Consider the following 21,339-nt stretch of genomic DNA (forward strand, 5'->3'; position numbering starts at 1 on the left):
AGCGGCAGGGTATGTCAAACTTCCTCACACTTGTGCATGCATTAATCACTCCACAATTCCACACGTGAACACTTCAATTCGTAAGCACTGCAATTCTACAAATTCCTCACAGTGGATTTAAGCCTTCACTCCATTCAGCCTGGGTCACTCCATCAGCAGCTCGTATTCAGACAGGAGGGGGGGTGTGACGTTATTCTGACTGCATGAAACTTATACGAGAAAATGAACGTGCCTTCAAATCACCAACTTCAAACACACAAAAGAGAGAAGCAGCAAACAGATACAAGCCCTCCAGCATATCACAATGCCTCCATGAACACAGACGCGGTACTTCTGTAGCAATTAGGAATCATGTACTTAACTTCTTTCCAGATAATGGTCTTCACACTCACACTCACAATGACAATCTTCTTCCCAGCCAGCTCAGATATTTGCACTAACTCGCCCTCTTCTGCCTTGTCCTTCGCGTCCTATTTCTTCCCCGAACTCTTTTAGATTCTCAAATCTCTGCTTTTATATCCCCTCTGGAATTGCACGTCCTAATCGCCACCATAATCAACTCCGATTCGATGCAGCTGCTGCTAATTTCCCGTTTACCTTTCTGGTCGGCCATGATAGCGAACCGGAACCGGCCTGGTGTTGCCCCGGAAGTGCTCCCCAAGGGAATCACGTGCTGATTTTTTTAGTTCCGCCTTCGTCACCCGGTGACACAATAGTTTAATGCGAGCAGCAATGCGATGGGAGTTTATATGTGCCGCTGTGATAGATGTCGACACTGGATTGGAAAACGTCATGAACAGCTGGCTATCAGCTGATGCGAACTTGGCTGACGTGGCCTGCCTGAACTAACGCGATACTTGATTTTAATCAATGATTAGTTGAAGCAAATACAAACATTAAGCAGTGGTGACTGGTAGGTTTTAAAATCGAGGAGGCACACAACATTTTAGTGGTCAGATTTTTTTAACAGCTTTAAAATGCTTTTTTGGTCACTTATTGACAAAATATTTATAAAAAAATCAAGACATCAAGACAATATAAATATAAGTTCACTGACCTAGTCCTAGCCTATAACTTGAAGCAAAAATCCTTCTGTCCTTTTAAATGTCTGTGTTGAAAGACAACGTTCAGTCGTTTAGCGAAGCCGATTGCTCTAGCCTTTATCCAACTTAGGCATGGGGTCTTCCTTCATTCTTAATTGTTGTTTCAATGGTTGTTTGGTAAATTTGTTTGCGATCAAATATTAAATATCTCTACTCTCCATGGTTACATCAGGGGTAGAAATTCAAACTAATATCATGTAATTTACGTCTCGTCAATGATTGTTTGATATACCAAGGGAGACTAGCCTCCTCTGCCATGTTACTTTTCTCAATGCTCGTAATTGCTGAAAGTGAAATACTCAATGGTGACTGGCTAATTCTTTTATCAATGGAAGCACAAGTCTCTGTCTATGCATTTGCTTCCACCTCCCCTTCTCTATCCCCTCAGACTCGCATTTCACAGATCCAGCACATCAAGGGAAGAGGTGCACGGTGGTTAAACTTAAAGTGGTGAAATTAAAAACAAGAAACACACATTCTGACACATAAAATGAATAACTGGGAATTTTATTAACATTAAATCGTTCCTCTCCCATTTTGCATGATGCTTTGCTGACAAGCAAAGCATCTCAGAGAAGTGTCCAGTTTAAATGATATATGAAAGTATATACTGCGTTTGCATGGAAGAGTAGAGGTGGAAGAGAAACTAGATTTTCTAAAGAAAAACAATGAAGAACGAGTAAAAAATTAATATTAGATTCATGTCTCTCTTAAAGGTGTCACGGCCTCTTCTTCAGCTCCTGCACTGATCACATGTGTAAAGTTTTGCTCTGCTGTGGATCCTCATGTGAATCTTCAGCCTTGATTTAGGGCAGGAGACAGATTTTTCTTTCTTGATCACATCCATCAGGTCTAAAAGACAAATTAAATCAAGTGAGTTTCTATGAACTACTTTATGCAAACAACCAGCTAATCATGGCTTACTCATGCAGTTTAAAGTGACGTTCTAGACATTTTCCTGACTCTACCAATACTCTACTAACACTCTAATGAGTTAGTAAGACATGAAGGTGCAATGTTACTTATAGTCAACAGAATGTGTTAAAGGGATCATCAAAATAAAGTGAAACCATGTTTTGTAATCTTTTAAACTAAAGTTACACCTATCTCTTGACCCTCTTGCTTGTCAATGCAGGCATCTGTTGTTGTTGTTCCATCGCTTTAGTTTGGTTTTATACATAGACAGTAAAAGAAATGGACACAGCGACCCCATAGACTTCAACGGAGAAAAGTGAAGTCCACTAGAAGCACTCACTTCCTGATGGCCAAGTGTACTGTGCAGACTCAAACTGAGCTTGATGAGTGAGTAACCCGTCTGACAGTTGTAAGTCTTCTAGTAGCTGTGCCGAGAGAAATCTGAATCATTCCCTCCGAATCTTGCAGAGACGGCGAGTGTGAGTAGGAGCTGTCCATGTTACCTGTTACCACTTTTGGTAAGTATTCTGATTAATTATTTTGCCTCCACGTCCCCCCGATTGCCTGCGAGCTTCTCCTCCTGTCTATATGGTAATTTATCTAGTGTGCGACAGAGAGCCGCGTGGTTATGACGCAATCATTAGCCTACTTTTACAAAAATGGCTTCTACGGGGCCATAGCGTAAGATACAAGGTAATGGAGCCGTTTATACATTGTCGTGTTTCTTTAGAAATAAATAATGGACAAATAGAGTCTTTAAATGCTTCAGATGTAAAGTTACAGTATAGAAGGTACGCTTTCCGGATGCTGGATTACCTCCTTGGTTTTATACTGGGAATAAACAGCCCAGGCCAGTGCTGCCACCTTGTGGAACAACTGATTACTGCAAAACAATGCAATTCAATGTGCGACCTGCGTGGCAACGTTAAATCAGGTGGCGCAAGTTCTATACTGTTTGATTTTGTATCACATGCACTGTATGCGGACCCTTGCGTACACATAAAAACCAAAATATACTTAATTAACAGAAATAATCTTGAAGCGTCTCTCTCATCTGTGTATCTTAATAATCCCCATAGCAAATACTAAATTCTGAACGGCTGTTTGAAAACATGAAAACACTGTTTGACATTCTTCTCCATAAGTCAATGTCAGGAACAGAAAGTTGTGCTGCGCTGCTTCGTATAGTGCTTTATTTCTGCTTTTCCAGGAGCGCCACCTACAGTGAGAGAGTGAATTTGCATCTACTGCTATTTTTTGCATTGGTCTGAACAGACAAATTGCATGTGAAAATCAGACTGAACTTTCGTGTTGGTGTAAACATGAGTTAGTAGATACCAATCAACCAACAAAATGTGATCTCGCTCATCATGGCTGTTGGAAAACTAACTTACACAGGATTGTTTCTCAGCACATAAAGATGAACTACTTACCGTGATCTCAGACTGTGTTGGATGGTTACACACGTTACACATGGATCTTCATGTGTTGCTTCAGGTGACATTTAAAAGAGAAACTCTTTCCACACTGATCACACGTGTGCAACTTCTCTCTGCTGTGGATCTTCTCATGTGTTTTCAGATTTGATGACAGACTGAATCTCTTGTCACAGTGTGAACACTTGTAAGGTTTTTCTCCAGTGTGGATCCTCTCATGTGTTTTCAGACTTGTTAACTGACTGAATCTCTTGTCACAGTGTGAACACTTGTAAGGTTTTTCTCCAGTGTGGATCCTCTCATGTGTTTTCAGACTTGTTAACTGACTGAATCTCTTGTCACAGTGTGAACACTTGTTAGGTTTTTCTCCAGTGTGAATAATCTGGTGCCGTTTTAAATGGTTTGCTGTAGTAAAAGTCTTCTCACACTCAAAGCACATGTGCTCTCTCACACCAGTGTGTATTTTCTGATGTTTTTGTAAATATGGCAGCTGTGAAAAACTCTTTCCACACACAGAACATGAATGTGGTTTCTCATTTATATGAACTGTCAGGTGTCTCTTCAGGGCTGATGGACAGATAAATGTTTTGCCACACTGATCACATGAGAACGGCTTCTCTCCGGTGTGGATCCTCATGTGAATCTTAAGATTTTGTTTGTTTGAAAATCTCTTTTCACACTGATCACACGAGAATGGCTTCTCTCCAGTGTGAACTCTCATGTGAAGCTTAAGACATTGTTTGTTTATGAAACTCTTCCCGCACTGAGTGCATGTGAACGGCTTCTCTCTGGTGTGGATCCTCATGTGTTCTTTAAGGTTTGATAGTTGTGTGAAACTCTTCCCACATTGATGGCATGCGTACGGCCTCTCTCCGGTGTGGATCCTAATGTGTTCTTTAAGGTGTGATAGTTGTGTGAAACTCTTCCCACATTGATGGCATGCATATGCCTTCACTCCGGTGTGAACTCTCAAGTGATGATCGAGACGTCGTTTGTTCGAGAATCTCTGTTCACATTGATCACATGTGAACAGCTTCTCTCCAGTATGAACTCTCATGTGACACTCAAGACTTTGTTTGCTTGTGTAACTCTTTCCACACTGAGTGCAGGTGAAAGATTTCTTGGCTCTTCTTTTCTTTGAAAATGTCTTTTTAGTCTTTGAGCGACTCAAAGGTTTTTCTCCAGGTTTAACATGATGTTCCTCCTTCACTACACTCCGTTCTTCACTCTCCTCCTTCACTACACTCAGTTCTTCACTCTCCTCCTTCACTTCGCTCAGTTCTTCACTCTCCTCCTTCACTTCACTCAGTTCTTCACTCTCCTCCTTCACTTCGCTCAGTTCTTCACTCTCCTCCTTCACTTCACTCAGTTCTTCACTCTCCTCCTTCACTTCACTCAGTTCTTCACTCTCCTCCTTCACTTCACTCAGTTCTTCACTCTCCATGCTCTCTTCCATCAGGTCTGACATGAAAGAGAAGATTGAATTTACATGATTCAATGCAATTCAATAATAATGCAATTCAATAATAAATGAAGTGCATACAAATCTTACCCAGGACCTAGACTATTATGAGAAACAGGTGCTTGATCAGAAGGGAAAGTGAGATTGCATTTGTTTAAAAATAACGTGACTTGTCCATTCGAGAGACTTCTTCATAAAGTAGGCACGTAACATTTACCGTCACCAGGGGAGTGTTCATGACAAAAACTATTCAGGAGTTTTTGGACTTTGTTGTTTTTTTTCCCCTATTTGCATTGCCTGTTTGCGATGTGCAGGTATCTTGGACAGAACTTATCCCAGAGGTACTACTTTGTTAATTATTTTCTCTTCATCTCATATACATTTGTCACCAGATGGTTAATGAGTTCAAATGCTCTGAGATATACCTTTTGAGTATTCTTTACTTATTTTATATGAGCGTTCTAAGTTCACTGTTATGTTTGATAATCGGGAGACTTCCACAGGAAAATAGACTATCGCGAGATCAACGTAATGAGGGAGTCAACATATCGGAAGCATAATGGTACAGGGATACAGCCTTCTTGTATAGAGAAGGGTTTGGTTGGGGAAGGGAGTTTTTTATTTTTTGTTTCTTATTTTTACTTTTTTTGCTTTGATACTTTGTCTTATCTTGCCTTACTTACTGGGTGCATATTGCAGGTTTTGGTTTAGACTTTACAACTTTATACAATATACATAACTATGTTAATGGAGACAACACACTGTTTAAGATTTATATCAACTACTCTTATGTGACTAATGATCTATAAACAAGAGACATATTATGGGATTCACAAAAATGATTTCATGGAACATATTGGGATGTAACCATGTAATAAAGCATAAGAAAATCCTCACCTATCTCAAGCTAAACAAATCAGACATAGCCATGCTGCAAGAAACTCATCTAAGTGCGGAGGAATCTGAGAAATTTAAAAGGGGGTGGATTGATCAGGTATACTCAAGTACATTCAACACTAGGAGTAGGGGTGTTGCTATTTTGATTAGAAAAGGCTTAGACTTTAAAGTCCACAAAGCATATAATGACCAGGAAGGCAGGTGGATAGCCTTGGATTCTAGTGAAGGGGGTGGACTGGAATCCACTGCTGCTTCATATATGTAATGAGTGATTATAATCAAGGTATTAATCATATATATATATATATATATATATATATATATATATATATATATATATATATATTTTTTTTTTTTTTTTTTTTTTTTTTTTTTTTTTTTCAAATATCAAATGAGTTGAATAACTTCACTGGAAATTTTACTTTGTTATAGAAGTTACCAGTGTGATTACTGAAAATTACCAGTGTGATTACTGAAATGTTCTTTTCATGTATTCTTTAATGTCAGTATTTGATATCTGAATGCAGCTTGGATATTTAGCCCGGCTTCCAGAAATGAAATGGGGACATGTTTTGTGTTTGAGAAAGGTCTTCAATGTGTTAAAACATATAGGGGTCATTGAAGTCTATAGTTTAAGGGACCATTTCCAGGGACCAATAAATTCCACTAGAAACAAACTTTGTTGTATTATTTTATTTTAATTTAATACTGTGAAGCTGCTTTGATACAATCTGTATTGTGAAAAGCGCTATACAAATATACTTGATTTGATTTGATTTGATTTCTCAATTAACAGTTCTCACTCCAAACATCGAGACAATCACACAAACGAACACAAAATCGCTCAGGTCTGAATGAACTACTCAACATATTCTCCTCATGCTCGCTGCTGCTGCACTAAATGTTTATTTCAGTAGGAAGACGCCAGAAAAGACGCACAAGTATCGCTGTAATCGATAAAAACAATACAGAAATGAGTCTGTCGCTGAATCGAACTGTATAAAGTGTGTGTGATGGGTTGTGTACAGGGGTTAAAGTGTTCTGGCACCTCAGATAAATTAATAAATAAATAGATTAATTAAAATCAATGATAGTGCAATGGTATTGATGGTAGGCAAACACGCTTCACACACAGGTTCACACATGCAGACAAAGTCCTTCCTCTCCTCTCTGCTGAACGCCAGCGATTACAAATGCGTGAATTCACGGTGTTTGAGCGCGGTAAAGTTAGTTTTAGGTTCGATATTCGCCAGACATTTGTTTGCCCTTGCCCTTTTCTATAGGGTCGGCAGTCTTACAAAGATATCAATAGCAGGATTAGTATTAACATTATGTGACCAAATCACCTATGTGCGTTATAGCTGCATATTTATACCTGAGAATCCTTTGACGCGTTTCCACAGTGCATGTCTAAGGGAACGTTTGACAATTACACCAACTGTGGTAAACGTAGCCTATAATTTGTATTATTTAAAATAACTTTTAACATTTAAAAACAGACGTCTTCAAATTTCAAAGCTTGTAGAAGGTTCCTTTTGGCAATACTGACTTAGGCTACAGATTTCCTGGTAGCCTTGAGTAAATTAACTTGTCTAAGAAATGATTCATAAAACGTATAAATATCAGTTGAGGCTTTGTTTACTTTCTTCATTGACACAGACAAAAATGAAAAGACTATCAGTCAAAGTTCAGCTTCAGGAGGGGAAGAAATAGGGCAGGATAAGGAGACAGAGAAAAAAGAAAGATGGAGATGAAGATGAGGAAAAAACATGTATTGACAAATAATCTAATGCCCACTGACATGGTTTTAAAGTATTTCTTATCCATTTTTTTTGGCCTTCAAAAGTGTTATATTGCACATACTGTATGTAACCAGGAATTTAATATTCTTGTACTTGAGTTCAAAGCGTGAAGTGAAGTTCAAGGCTCTCCGGGTGTAGGGATTCTGTGGTGCAAATTGCAATCTCACAAGGGCTTTGCTGGGCACCCTGGTTCCTTCAGCGCATTTGGACTTCACCTGTTCAATGAGATCCTCAAGTGACAACCACTGTGACAGGTGGGGCAGTGCCATGTCTCCGATCATCTGCTGCAGTGACTTCATTGACTGCTTCTTCCATCTTAGAGAAGAATTCCTCAAAGTTGTCAGCAGGATGACCTCTGTTAAGGGTGCGCAAGTCGACAATAATGCCAGGCTCTCCCAGGAGAGCCACTTGGATGCGCTGATTCATGAGAGGATTCGATGGGGCTGAAGAATCATGGGAGATTTCCTGATAGATTGCCTCTACGATGCTTGGTGTCACCCTAGCCACGTTCGCTACCTTCATCTTGAATTCTTTCTTCATGTACCTGGTGTGGTACTGTGGGAGAAATGTTCTGCAAAGAACTGACAACTCGAATGGTCTGGGTTAGCTGCTCGTCCTGTGTTCTGGTCCTTTCCACTTTCCACAGAAAGGTGATGCCAGTCTTGCTGCCCCCAGGTTGGTATTTCAGCACATCGACAGGTACAGACAAGCTGGATTCTGTTGATGAAGTCAAATCTGTGCCATGAACTTGCAAACGGTTCCTTCGGGTGTACAGTCTCATCCAGGAGCACAGGCGTTAGAGGGTCTGTTTGACACATAACATTGTCCAGCAACTGGTACCTTGCAGCCACCTCAAGGGTGTTTTTGTGGTGTGTCACGGAAATGTTTTCAGATACAACTCTGACAGGTTTACTTGAGCTATGATTTGCAGATGTAGTATCACTCTTCCTCTCCACATAGTAGCGAAGGCAGGTGGCAAGTCTGAAAAGGTCCTCCTTCAGTGCTCTCCAAGCATCAGTTGAGGACATGTATGGTCGTTCACACAAAGACAACAGGGCTTGGTAGTGACTCTTCAGAAAGGCAGCACACATGGGTTGCTCCTTCATTTTCTTTCTCTTCACTTCATTGTATCCTTCAAAGCTCCAGCATGACGGAACAGGAATCACATCTCTGTCATGGTGAGACGCATCACGTATCACAGTCTGCTGGTTTGTGATGTACCAAAGGCAATTTGTTAGAGTCTGAAAATACAAAGAAACAAAATGGTGTCAGGAATTTAATATTAAAGTTATAAAAAGTAAATTAAATGTTTTTTAATACAACTCTTTTATACATTTTTATACATTTAATTTTAGCCTTCAAAAGTGTTAAATTGCACATACTGCATGTAACCTTCCAATTAAAACATTGCAGATGTTTTTATATAATGACCTGTACAGAGCTCTGAAACTATCTTAATACTGCATTTAATAAAATGTAGCAATTCGATCCATCAAAATGCATTATAATGTGAATGCGAAAAGCACAGAAATCATTAATTAGTGGATTTGTTTCTCTCTTCATTTACTGCACGTGCTTTCTCTCCAGTTTAAACATTAATTGTCATTTTATTTTACTGGTTGACTGAGTAACATTCGTTTACCAATCTCTTTGTTGAATTACTTCAATAAAAAAAATAATCTATAACAATTTTCTTTCAACATGGGGACAGGAGAACTGTCAGTAAATAAATGGGAAAACAATGTAACTTGCGTTACTTATTTGAAACAGTAACTCAGATATTCTGTTGTACATTTTAAAATGAATGAGTTACTTTACTAGTTACTTGAAAAAGTAATCTGATTACGTAACTCAAGTTACCCCGTGTAACTTATATATGTAAGAATAGGTATAGGGCAACGTATTTTACATATATCCTGTTGCTTCAGAGATATGAAGCTTACAAAACTGCAGTTAGCTGTTGGGCCTAAAAAAAAAAAAAAAGTTTGGTTCCGGTTGGTTGTCAGTTGAGGTCATGGGTCGGTAGGGTTTTTTTTTTTTTTTTTTTAGTGGCAGTTTTACACACACACACTGATTTTAAATGTGTGTACTTTTTTCTACTAAAAAACAGACATCAAGCAATGTTTCATATAATACATTTAATAGTATTAACCTCAATCCAAACCTTCTCAGAAAAACCTTCAAAATAAAATGTAACAGTTTAAAACATTGAACTTAAGCCGTACCACTGAGGCATGAAAGGAAACTTATGGCAGCCATTGACACTGCTCACTTTTGCTTCCCGTATGGTCTGGCCACAATGTGCTTCTTGCCAGCTCCAATACAAACTTGGCAGGAGGGTAAGACAGTTTTGAATTTTTCCAACAGCGAGGGCAAGGTGTTGCCTTGAGGCTCACCACAGTGTGCGCATAGATCCTGCCTCCCAAAAGGTGCAAGGCCAGCTCTATGGGATCCCCACATGAGAGAGCCAGCCTGACCTGGACAGTTGATGCAAGAACATGTCTTGGCTCCAGGATGTGACTCCCACAGGTATAGTCCATGCTGTCATCTGAGAGTGCCTCTGCTAGTATGGCCTGGTGGCGAGAGGAGCCGCATTGAGTAGATAACTCGTGGTTTGGTACATTCCATTCAGTCAACTACTGCCCGTGCATGTTGGCCAGTAAACAGTCCGGACTCCTTCTGCTGCTTCTCCAGTGCGTCCGACATGAAGTCGTCAACACACACAGTATGCTTGTTCTTGTGAGACTGTTGGGCAGAAGGTCAATGGGCGTCAACTGTGTCTTTGCCCATAACCTCAGCCAGAGTCAAGTAATGGTCACCTATTTCAATAAAGCACAACACAAACATGCATTAACCCTCTGGGGTCTGAGGGGTTTTTGGGGTCCTTGAGATGTTCTGACATGCCCTGACATTTGTGCTTTTTTCAGTTGCTTATAAACATATTAATGGCAAAGGTGTAATTACACTCTATTTAGCACAAACGGGGCTACCATAATATGTAAACAACATGCATGTACATGTTTGTCTTTTTGAGAGAATGTTTATGCATGGTTTTTGAAAAAAACAAAAAAACTAAAGTTTCTGAAATAAGGCCACAAAACACATATTAAATATGTTTCAATAAGACTTTTGACTAATGGATTTCGTTGCCTAGGGTTTTTTCTTCAAAATGATGTGAAAATCATCCTGCCTAATCATTCACATAAAACAATACATTGATTTAAATCTTGTAAAACACTTTTTGTTTGGAAAGGCCATATGCGCAAGGGGCGTCAACAATCCAACACCATCATGCATATTTAGTGATTCACACCTGAAGAGACAATGGGGCCCACATACTTAATGAGCCATTCATTCAGGTGTGTCACCTATAGCCACAAGAAAGAATGCAAGAGCAATATATATACATATATATATATATATATATATATATATATATATATATATATATATATATATATATTCTACCAAATTGGTTCACAGTTGGAAGCACCTCAAATTTTTTTTATTTTTTCCACAAATTGTCCTTTCAAATTGTACAATATCCAAGGAAACATGTCTAGTAATTGTGCAGTTCTCATACTGTATTTTCAGTTTTGGAATATGTATCCTCTCCCCAAATTTGTCAATAATAAAACACAATAAAAATTATTTAAAGAAAAGGCTTCTATTTACCTTTTAAAATTTGTTTACAGCTACCTTGTAAATGTATTTTTTTATTAAAAAGGTTACAATTACAAAAACAATTCTAGTGTAATCTTTCTTTGTAAAAAATAAAGTATACATTTTATCATACATATTTCAAAGTTAAGGATTCATTACTTTGAATATAGCCTACATTGACAAAACATACTATATTTAACATATTAGCAAAAATTGGCAAACAAAAGCTTATTTGAGGTGGCAGATATTTTACATAAAAAATGTGTAATCTATCCAAAACTAGTCAACGAAATGTTGTCTTTCATATGTCTGTAACATAGGTCTTTCGTTTTTATTATAAGGAATATAAATGTTAATTTGCAGTTTAATACGTTGCTTATACAAATACATTTTATTTCAACATATTTCAGTCGATTTTTACTCAGTATAGCAAAATAGTTTGCTAAAAGTGGATCATTCATTCACACACAGAAACACAATTCAAATTTAAACCGTCTTTTTTGCGAGTTGTGGTAAACAGCGCATCTCTGCCGTTCATTCATTCACACAGAAATGCGATTCAAATTTAAACCGTCTTTTTGCGAGTTGTGGTAAACAGCGCATCTCTGCCGTTCATTCATTCACACAGAAACGCGATTTACTTGAGAATGAAAAAAACTTACTACAGTATTCCATCCATTGCTCCTCGAAATACCAGCACTTCTGAGTTACATTTTCCATTATTATTATTCCTCACAGCGCTGCGAGAGTGTCAACAAGTACAATGATCTGAATAAGCTTGATGTGTTTTCTCGAGCTGATATGGGGGGCGTTCACAGTTTGCATGGATTGCCTCATTAATTTGCATTTGAATAGCGCGCGCTCTCCGTGGGCGGGGCAGATTACAACGTAATGAGCTGAGATGAGAATGACTGAAATCTCTCTCTTTTCATAAAGATTACATAAACAGAGAATATTTTTTATAATAAAAATTACTTCATTTAAAAGAAGAGAATTCAAGCTTCATGCCTGTGTGTCTGTATGCCTGTTTGACTGAGTATTCGCTGAGTTATGGTTCATTTTCGGACGTGTTTCAGAATGGACTTAACTGACAGAGAGGAGGCAGAACTCGCATCATGTTTATTTTTCTTTATTTGGCGAAAAGCACAACACTTTGTTTTTATTGTGAGTATACACAAAAATAATACACACTTAACAGGATAGATTGATGTATAACAAGCATATAAGATAAAAAGTAATATTTTTATTTTATTTATTTTTTTCACTGATAAGGAAAAAAACGAGCCTATCGCGCCGGCGCGATAGCCGACCTCAGGGGGTTAAATTATTTTGGTTTCAGCTGTGGGCGTAATATGAATGTGAACAGGTGTAATATTAGGCTAAAGCATGTTAAGTGGATAATCCACAAAGTTTGCTTACTTTACAGTGTATTGAATGTTAAAGTAAAATTCTTACCAGAAGCATCAGGCATTGGGTCAGGAAGCCAGATCATCCTTTCAGGCGGGAGGACTGGTACTGAACAGCATTCAGTGTCATCACATTTGCGTAGCTGAAAGAAAGAAAGAAAGAAAGAAAGAAAGAAAGAGACTTATTTAGCTATATTGCATTTTTCATACATGAAGTTCTTTACAGCCAACATAATAAAGGAAACATTACGAGTTATACAGAAAAACACAGTGAAAATACCTGAAACAGATACTGGCGTTGCCGGCAGTGTTTCTGCACCCACTCAGTGAATGCTGGATCCTTGTCTGCTTGTTGCTTGGTCACTGTTGCAGGATTGATTGCTGGGAAGAGTGTGGAGATAACCTGCATGACAGAATCTTCCTCTGCATCTGTGACCGCATCTATGATCGTGATTGGCTCTCCCTTTATCGACAGCCGACTGTAGCGTCCTGCCACTGTGTCCAGCACTGGCGCAACTGAAGTGCTCCAAGCCTCAGCAAGCTGTGGGTTTTTCTCGCCAGCTTTGCGGATCTCTGCCATAGAACTGCACCTCTTCAGCAGGTTTTCCATGTCCTCTGCTGTCTTGTCTCTCTCCAATGCACAGTTCTGCAGGCCGATGTTGAGTATAGCCATCACCCTCTCAACTGGATTCTGCCAGCTCTTGCCTGGAACTGCTCTGCAGGCAATGAGCATGTCCAGTTCTAGCATCTTAAATATTGCGATCAGACTGAGCTGAACTTTGACCAGTAGGGTGCGATGTTCTGTTCCACCATCACTGTACTTGACATGGATTGGTTTCCATCCTGAAGGGTCTTCCTGTGCGAGCCTTACTGTTGCTGCTGCATTTCTGTATGCTGTAGACTTTTGGAAGACGGAGTCCTGCACAATGATCTTTACCTTGCCACTGTACCATGAACCCTCTGGCTGACTAGGGGCATTGGGTTGCATGTATACTGTGGATGTGATGGATCCCTTGCTCGTCATGTCATGGTCCAGTGCTGCTAGTTGGCTGGTTGAAGGCGCGATTGAGTGTCGACCTCGGACACAGGCTCCCCTGGTTCTCCAACCGGAATCTTGGCCTTATCGTCGATGAATAAGACAAATATGTCTGAACGCAGCTGATACATGCATAGACGCAAGAACTTGAAGAGTGCAGCACAGAAGTGTGCATCAGGGTGAGATGCTCGGAGCTGTCTTCGCTGGATCTTGTACTTGAGTTCAAAGCGTGAAGTGAAGTTCAAGGCTCTCTGGGTGTAGGGATTCTGTGGTGCAAATTGCAATCTCACAAGGCTTTGCTGGGCACCCTGGTTCCTTCAGCGCATTTGGACTTCACCTGTTCAGTGAGATCCTCAAGTGACAACCACTGTGACAGGTGGGGCAGTGCCATGTCTCCGATCATCTGCTGCAGTGACTTCATTGACTGCTTCTTCCATATTAGAGAAGAATTCCTCAAAGTTGTCACCAGGACGACCTCTGTTAAGGGTGCGCAAGTCGACAATAATGCCAGGCTCTCCCAGGAGAGCCACTTGGATGCGCTGATTCATGAGAGGATTCGATGGGGCTGAAGAATCATGGGAGATTTCCTGATAGATTGCCTCTACGATGCTTGGTGTCACCCTAGCCACGTTTGCTACCTTCCTCTTGAATTCTTTCTTCATGTACCTGGTGTGGTACTGTGGGAAAAATGGCTGCAAAGAACTGACAACTCGAATGGTCTGGGTTAGCTGCTCGTCCTGTGTTCTGGTCCTTTCCACTTTCCACAGAAAGGTGATGCCAGTCTTGCTGCCCCCAGGTTGGTATTTCAGCACATCGACAGGTACAGACAGCTGGATTCTGTTGATGAAGTCAAATCTGTGCCATGAACTTGCAAACGGTTCCTTCGGGTGTACAGTCTCATCCAGGAGCACAGGCGTTAGAGGGTCTGTTTGACACATAACATTGTCCAGCAACTGGTACCTTGCAGCCACCTCAAGGGTGTTTTTGTGGTGTGTCACGGAAATGTTTTCAGATACAACTCTGACAGGTTTACTTGAGCTATGATTTGCAGATGTAGTATCACTCTTCCTCTCCACATAGTAGCGAAGGCAGGTGGCAAGTCTGAAAAGGTCCTCCTTCAGTGCTCTCCAAGCATCAGTTGAGGACATGTATGGTCGTTCACACAAAGATAACAGGGCTTGGTAGTGACTCTTCAGAAAGGCAGCACACATGGGTTGCTCCTTCATTTTCTTTCTCTTCACTTCATTGTATCCTTCTAAGCTCCAGCATGACGGAACAGGAATCACATCTCTGTCATGGTGAGACGCATCACGTATCACAGTCTGCTGGTTTGTGATGTACCAAAGGCAATTTGTTAGAGTCTGAAAATACAAAGAAACAAAATGGTGTCAGGAATTTAATATTAAAGTTGTTTTTTAATACGACTCTTTTATACATTTAATTTTAGTACAAATACAACAAAAGTGTATATTGCACAGATATGTAGTTATAAATATATATATATATATATTTCAGAATCTCAGACTCAGCTAAATGTTCCACATTGAAACTTTAGGCTCGGCTGATGTTAAACAGGTGCAGTGCATAGATATAACCCAGCACTTGTTTATCACAGAAAAATTACAAGCAGTCACATTTGTTTGAGAGTCTCAGGGTACATGATTGTATTTCTCTATATAATTTCAATACAACCAAAGTGAGTTGGTAGATTAAATACATATTTTATTTGTTAATTTATGCATACTTCTGTACAAAAGCACACATAGGCTGCATTTATTTGATAAAAAAAAAAAACTGTACAAACAGTAATAACATAATTCAAAATAACTTTTCTATAAAAAAAATGCATATGATTCCTGTGACTAGTCTTCAGTGTCACATGACCCTTCAGAAATCATCCTGCTGATTTGATGCATGTGTGAAAACCTATTCAAGTTAACATTGTGACTAACACATTCAAGTTAACATTGTGAATTTTTTTAGTTAATGATCTGTAAGAATGGGGCTTTATTAGTGCTGTTCATTGATTCAAGTAACTTTTTTGACATTTGGGTATAAAGTATTTTAATTCTACAATATATGGTGTAAAAACATCTGAGTGCTGCCCTCTTCAGGTTGAACGGTGGCTACTGCAGTTGAATTTTTCTATTGGATGTTCGCAGTGGCAGGTGACGTAAGCAGGTTCCAGCCATAGACATTTTAATCCGTCACCGCGGGTCGCGGGCCTTTATGTGTAGCCTATATGCATACAAATTGATTATGATATGAAAAAATTCCTTACAAGAGCCTGTGGCTAAAGTAGAAAAGTGGAACTCACAAATGCCATAATACCATATAATTCAAATATTATAATTCACTTACCGTCAGCAAAAATGAGCCTTGGTTTGTGCTCTCTGGAAGAGAGAAGCCCACTCCCCAGGTCCACAGGCTCCCCAGAATGGCATTGTTCAGCTCGTCTTTTTTGGTCTGAACAACCTTTGGTGGGGGCAAATGAGTATGTTGCTGTGCCCAAAACAGCATCTCGAATGCGGACGGAGTCGGGGTAACGTTACTTTGAGCCACGGAGGGCAGAGATTCTGGGGCGCACTTCAGTGCTAAATATCTGAACTGAAAAAAGGACGTCACAACTCACAACCGAACCAAGCTGGTCAGTGGGAGTCGACACCACATCGCTGGCTATGTCTGTCCATTTGTCAGCTCTGTCAATTTTGCCCGCAGCTGATACGAATTTACAAGAGCACTTTTTTACTTCTTGAAGTACAGTTTCGAATGATTTTAAACCCAATTTTACTATTTTGTTTGTCATGCTACTGTTGCATGGACAAATAATCAAAACATTACACATGTCTATTGCAAAAGAAATAATTATGATGTTGATACGGACTGGGCTAAACTTAGGCTACTGTACTGTATATTACTAATTCACGCGGGCGATTCTAATTTTCATACAGCTATCCTGGAATCACGTTATAAATCTGTTTCTGTTGTTTCTGTATAAATTCTGTTCTGTTGTTGCCATAGATACGCAAAACACACAAAAAAGCCTTCGCAGTGCGGGAAGGGGAGTGCTGCGGGGGCTGCAGCCCCCCTCGTCATAGCATCAGCCTCTATGGTGGGGGGCTGTGCCTGTGGACTAATATTGTACTTAAAAACGTGAAATTAAATGTTGATGCGCAGTTTATAAGATATAAACTAATGATTATACGAAAATAAAATAAAGTATGAATTTGTCATGCTTTGTTCCGATCAGAGCATGTGAGCGGAGAGCGCATTTCTGAATATTCCGCTGCGCTTGCGGCTCCACTCATGGTGCGCTCAGGGTCGCTCGCTCAACCCATATGGCCTGCTGGTTTGAAAATATGTGGAATTGGGGCTGCCTCCGACTAAAGTTTTTTTTTTTTTCTAGTCGACAAGTAGTTCATTTAAGCCATTAATGGACAAAGCTCCCCTTTATATTAATTTAATTACTTAAATATGCTGTATAGGATAATGAGTGTTTACTATAGCCGCACTCAAGCGCATGACCGCACGCATAAAGGTTGCCACAAAGAACCGGCAAAGTTATTATTATGAATGGGTCTAAAATGGCAAGGAGACCTTTAATTGTTTATTCATAAACTGGTGTTTTCTCTGTCGCTGCAAAGATGAAGTTGACGATTCAGAGAAATGCACATTTCATACGCTAGATCACATAATCAGAGAGTGGCCTATAGCCTATTTTTTTTTGTTTTTAATAGTTTTGTTTACAAGTAGACATTTCAAACTTTCTATAATAGGCTAAATATTTCCTGTTATTTAAAATCTGAGAGGCACAAGCTGAGTTTCGGCACCCTCCAGTTCATGCAAGTGATTGTGCTGGCGCCTTATTACATTGTCTGCTATTTGCTTCTTATTTAATAAATACAGGCAATTATCAAAAAATTATCAAAATTAAGATACAATTTATACAAAACGAAAATCTTTTAAAAAGAGTCTTTCTACAAAACAAAACTCAATAAAGTGGTCAAAATCATGTCTTAAAAAACCAGCCCCCCTCGCCCGAAATTTTAGGTCCGGGCCCACCCATTTTCTACTATAGTTTTGTACATTTCTTCATTCGGATCTATTTGCGATCCATTCCATTCTAAACAAACAACGCAGTTTACATGCTTCGTCCTTGTTACATTAGTCATTTAAGATAATCATTAATAAATGCACGCATAATTAACAGTGAACTTGATAAATGTTGCAGATATGTTTTATGCACAAACAAATGCCTTTCAACTTATGTGTGCAAAATTCAGAATAAAATGAATGTGCAGCAACTTGCATTGCTCGTGCACTGGAGCGCATCTCATCCTAACTTAACGAAACTCAGCGTATGCCTCACAGAAATGAAATATATCATAATAAAGCTTGAAATGTCTTTTTAACAATTTAAAATGAAAAGAAATAGGCTACTCTCTGATTATGTAATCCATGATGTGCATTTCTCTCTATAGGCGCGTTCACTACGGAGATGGCGATCGTCAACTTCATCTTTACAGCTGTTTTTGCTGTTAATAAACTAAAAATAATAGGCCTATAATTTTATTAAACAAAAAATAAATGAAATTGTAATTGTATTAAAAAAAAGCAAGAAAAAGTTTTAGTTTAAGTTTTTTTTTTAACCTATGCTAATTACGCATTAAATTCAGGTAGGCCGCAGAAAAGCGCTGAAACGGAGATGAAGGGGAACATGTTTTTTTATTATTTATTATTTTGTATTCTTATTTTAACTGGCCCATCCAGTTTTCTGGAGGCCCAACTACAATAAATCCTGGCGCCGCTAGTGCTCTTAAGGTTACGATTTCCAAACTTTAAATTATAACTTACTTAGGGAAATGTCCGTTAAGGGGTTTTATGCAATACTTAATGCTTTTTAAGGGATTAATTAAGTGAAAAAAAAGCATTTAAGGGAAATTGTAAGTGACGACAACGATGTGTGAACGACCGTTCTTCCCCAAGCTCATAAAATAAATTTGGGTCGCACATAAATTGACAGGGTCGGTCGGAAACCGGAACCAAACAAATTCTTTTTTAGGCCTTAGTGCATGTAGGTCAAGGGGCATATGGAGAAACCGAGGCACACATTACTTCTGCTTTGCTATGACATATTGAAGAAAGTGTTAAGGTAAAAAACGTTGCTATGAGACTTGCAGAAGGAAGAGGTCAGCAGAAAAAGTTCAGCTATGGGAAAGCGAGAATTGCAAAAGATCTGCGAGGAGTTCCAGGAAGCAGAGGGGCATAAACTGACTGTTTGCTGTATAACTGTCTTGCCAAATGCAGTATTTGGCATTCATTAAATGTATGCAGATGCTTTGTGCTTACGGAAAACCCTGTGATCTCTAAAGGGTATAAATTGTGAGACTTTCAACAGTTCTAGTGCGAACCTTGTGGTGAAAACTACTCGTATATTCTCAACACTCATTCAGGATCATCAGCAGATCATCTCACTTTATTCTGAGTGTTTGCTGTTAGAAACACATTATTTGAGTCAGGATACATGATAAAAGCCTGTAAAACTGCTCTAATGAAAGATGATACTGTTATTTCTCACAATATGACGTAAAACATCAATAATACAAAAACATTAATAACACTAAATATTATATAAAACAAAAGAATAATAAGTCCATATGAATCTAAATATAGTTCTACTTTAATTAATATTAATGTATAGATTTAAAATAGCTTATGTGGCTTGTAAGAGGCTGAATGTAAATCTGTTTCAATAAATTTCAATAATGTAAAGTAACAAATTTGATGTGTCATGTCAAAGATGTTAAAAGGGTAGAAATAAAGTGGCAGCAATACGTGAGATCAATTCCCCTCAAGGATCTCAAACTTTAACTTTTGTCTTGTCATTCAGTAACAGTTCTCACGCAAACATCGAGACAATCACACAAACGAACACAAAATCGCTCAGGTCTGAATGAACTCCACATATTCTCCTCATGCTCGCTGCTGCTGCACTAAATGTTTATTTCAGTAGGAAGACGCCAGAAAAGACGCACAAGTATCGCTGTGATCGATGAAAACAACACAGAAATGAGCCTGTCGCTTAATCAAACTGTATAAAGTGTGTGTGATGGTTGTGTAAGTGTGAGAAATACCATTAACTGCTCTCCTCATCTCAGAAGACTCGACGCTGCTGACTCGGGTTGCGCTCAGTCTACTTCTTCTTCTTAAGGTTTTATTGGCGGTTGACAAACAACAAAATGGTGTATTACCGCCACCAACTGGTATGGAGTCTGGATCAAAATGACATTTTATATCCTCTCATACAAATTATTTATTCTAAGATACTGAAAAATAAAACTATAACATTCATTTCCAGAGTCATTTTGTAAAATATCCCCTAGTATAAATTGCATTTTTATTTTTCTTAATTTTTTTATTAAAATCCTTCTTTCAAGCTTGTATTTCTGACAGTATATCATAACATGTTCCACAGTTTCTTCTTGCCCACAAAATTTACACCTTCCCGTATCATGTTTACCCATTTTATAAAGTGTACCGTTTAATCTTGTATGTCCAAATCTCATCCTTGATATTACTATCTCATCTCTCCTGTTTTTTCCTGCACTTCTCATCTCTCCCACTTTCCTTTGAATTCTGTAAAACCATCTACCTTTCTTCTCCATATCCCATTGTTTTTGCCACCTTACCTTCAACCTTTCCTTAATAATATTCTTGATTTCATTCTTACTTATACTAACACTTAAGTTAATTTCATTTTTTTTAATGGCTTCCTTTGCTGCCTTATCTGCCATTTCATTTCCTTGGATACCAATATGTGCAGGTACCCATAAAAAAAATCACGGTAAGTCCCATCCTTTGTATTCCGTGTAATCTTTGCTGTATTTCTATTAAAATATCTGGTCTACTTTCCGAATGACTGTAATGTAAGCTAGCCAATGACGAACTCGAGTCTGAACAAACAACTGATTTTAAAGGTCTTCTCTCCTCTATCCACTGTATTGCTAATAATATTGCACTCATTTCCCCTGTATAAACCGATAACTCATCACTAATCCTTTTCCTTATTGCTAACTGAAATTCTGGAACAGTAAAAGCGACTCCTATCCTATTGTCTATATTCTTTGATGCATCTGTATATATCTGAATAGCTATGGTAATCATTAATATATTTCTGCACATTACATGAATTACATTCCTTATCCCTGTTTTTCTTTTCTAGCAATGTAAAATATACTGTAGCATCTGAGAGTAACCAAGGTTTTATTACTGGTAGCGGAATAGTTGGACTAACTATTAATTGATTAGCTTTGAATTCTATTGCTTTCTGTATTACTGTCCATCCGAAACTTTTAGTTTTTCTCCTCTCTTTTTCCCAACAGGGCTTTAAAGTGTCTTGTGTAGGATGCTCTTGACTATGGCCTTGTAAATTAGCCCAATAACTCAGAGATAACTGTATCCTTCTCATTTCTAATGACATTTCCCCCATTTCTACCTGTAGTGCTACGATTGGTGTAGTTTTTACAGCTCCTGTACATAATCTCAATACCTGATGCTGAATACTGTCTAACTTTCTAAGCGATGTATCTGCTGCTGATCCATACACCACACAACCATAA

The 21,339-nt window shown here is 38.7% G+C and overlaps 2 protein-coding genes across 4 annotated transcripts; both read right to left on the reverse strand.

Moving 5' to 3' along the window:
- Positions 1-1,590: 1,590 nt before the first annotated feature.
- LOC311070762 (uncharacterized protein) lies at positions 1,591-19,926 on the reverse strand. Its single transcript, XM_084094805.1, has 3 exons — positions 19,855-19,926; positions 3,452-4,915; positions 1,591-1,955 (listed from the first exon to the last, which is right to left on the reverse strand). The coding sequence occupies exons 1-2, from the start codon at positions 19,871-19,873 to the stop codon at positions 3,486-3,488; spliced, it is 1,449 nt and encodes a 482-aa protein (XP_083950931.1). The 5' UTR covers positions 19,874-19,926; the 3' UTR covers positions 1,591-1,955; positions 3,452-3,485.
- On the reverse strand, positions 6,152-13,721 carry LOC311070842 (uncharacterized protein). 3 transcript variants are annotated; one of them, XM_084094928.1, is made up of 4 exons: positions 12,965-13,721; positions 12,734-12,827; positions 10,012-10,434; positions 6,152-8,856 (listed from the first exon to the last, which is right to left on the reverse strand). In XM_084094928.1, exons 1-3 carry the CDS (start codon positions 13,706-13,708, stop codon positions 10,376-10,378), a joined length of 897 nt encoding a protein of 298 aa, XP_083951054.1. In that variant the 5' UTR covers positions 13,709-13,721; the 3' UTR covers positions 6,152-8,856; positions 10,012-10,375. The 3 variants fall into 3 exon arrangements, with proteins under 3 accessions (XP_083951054.1, XP_083951053.1, XP_083951055.1); XM_084094927.1 differs by having other exon boundaries at positions 9,841-10,434; XM_084094929.1 differs by lacking the exon at positions 10,012-10,434.
- Positions 19,927-21,339: the final 1,413 nt, after the last annotated feature.

This window comes from Abramis brama, assembly GCF_963993115.1.
Source record: "Abramis brama genome assembly, chromosome: 1".
In the NCBI taxonomy this organism is placed as follows: domain Eukaryota; kingdom Metazoa; phylum Chordata; class Actinopteri; order Cypriniformes; family Leuciscidae; genus Abramis; species Abramis brama.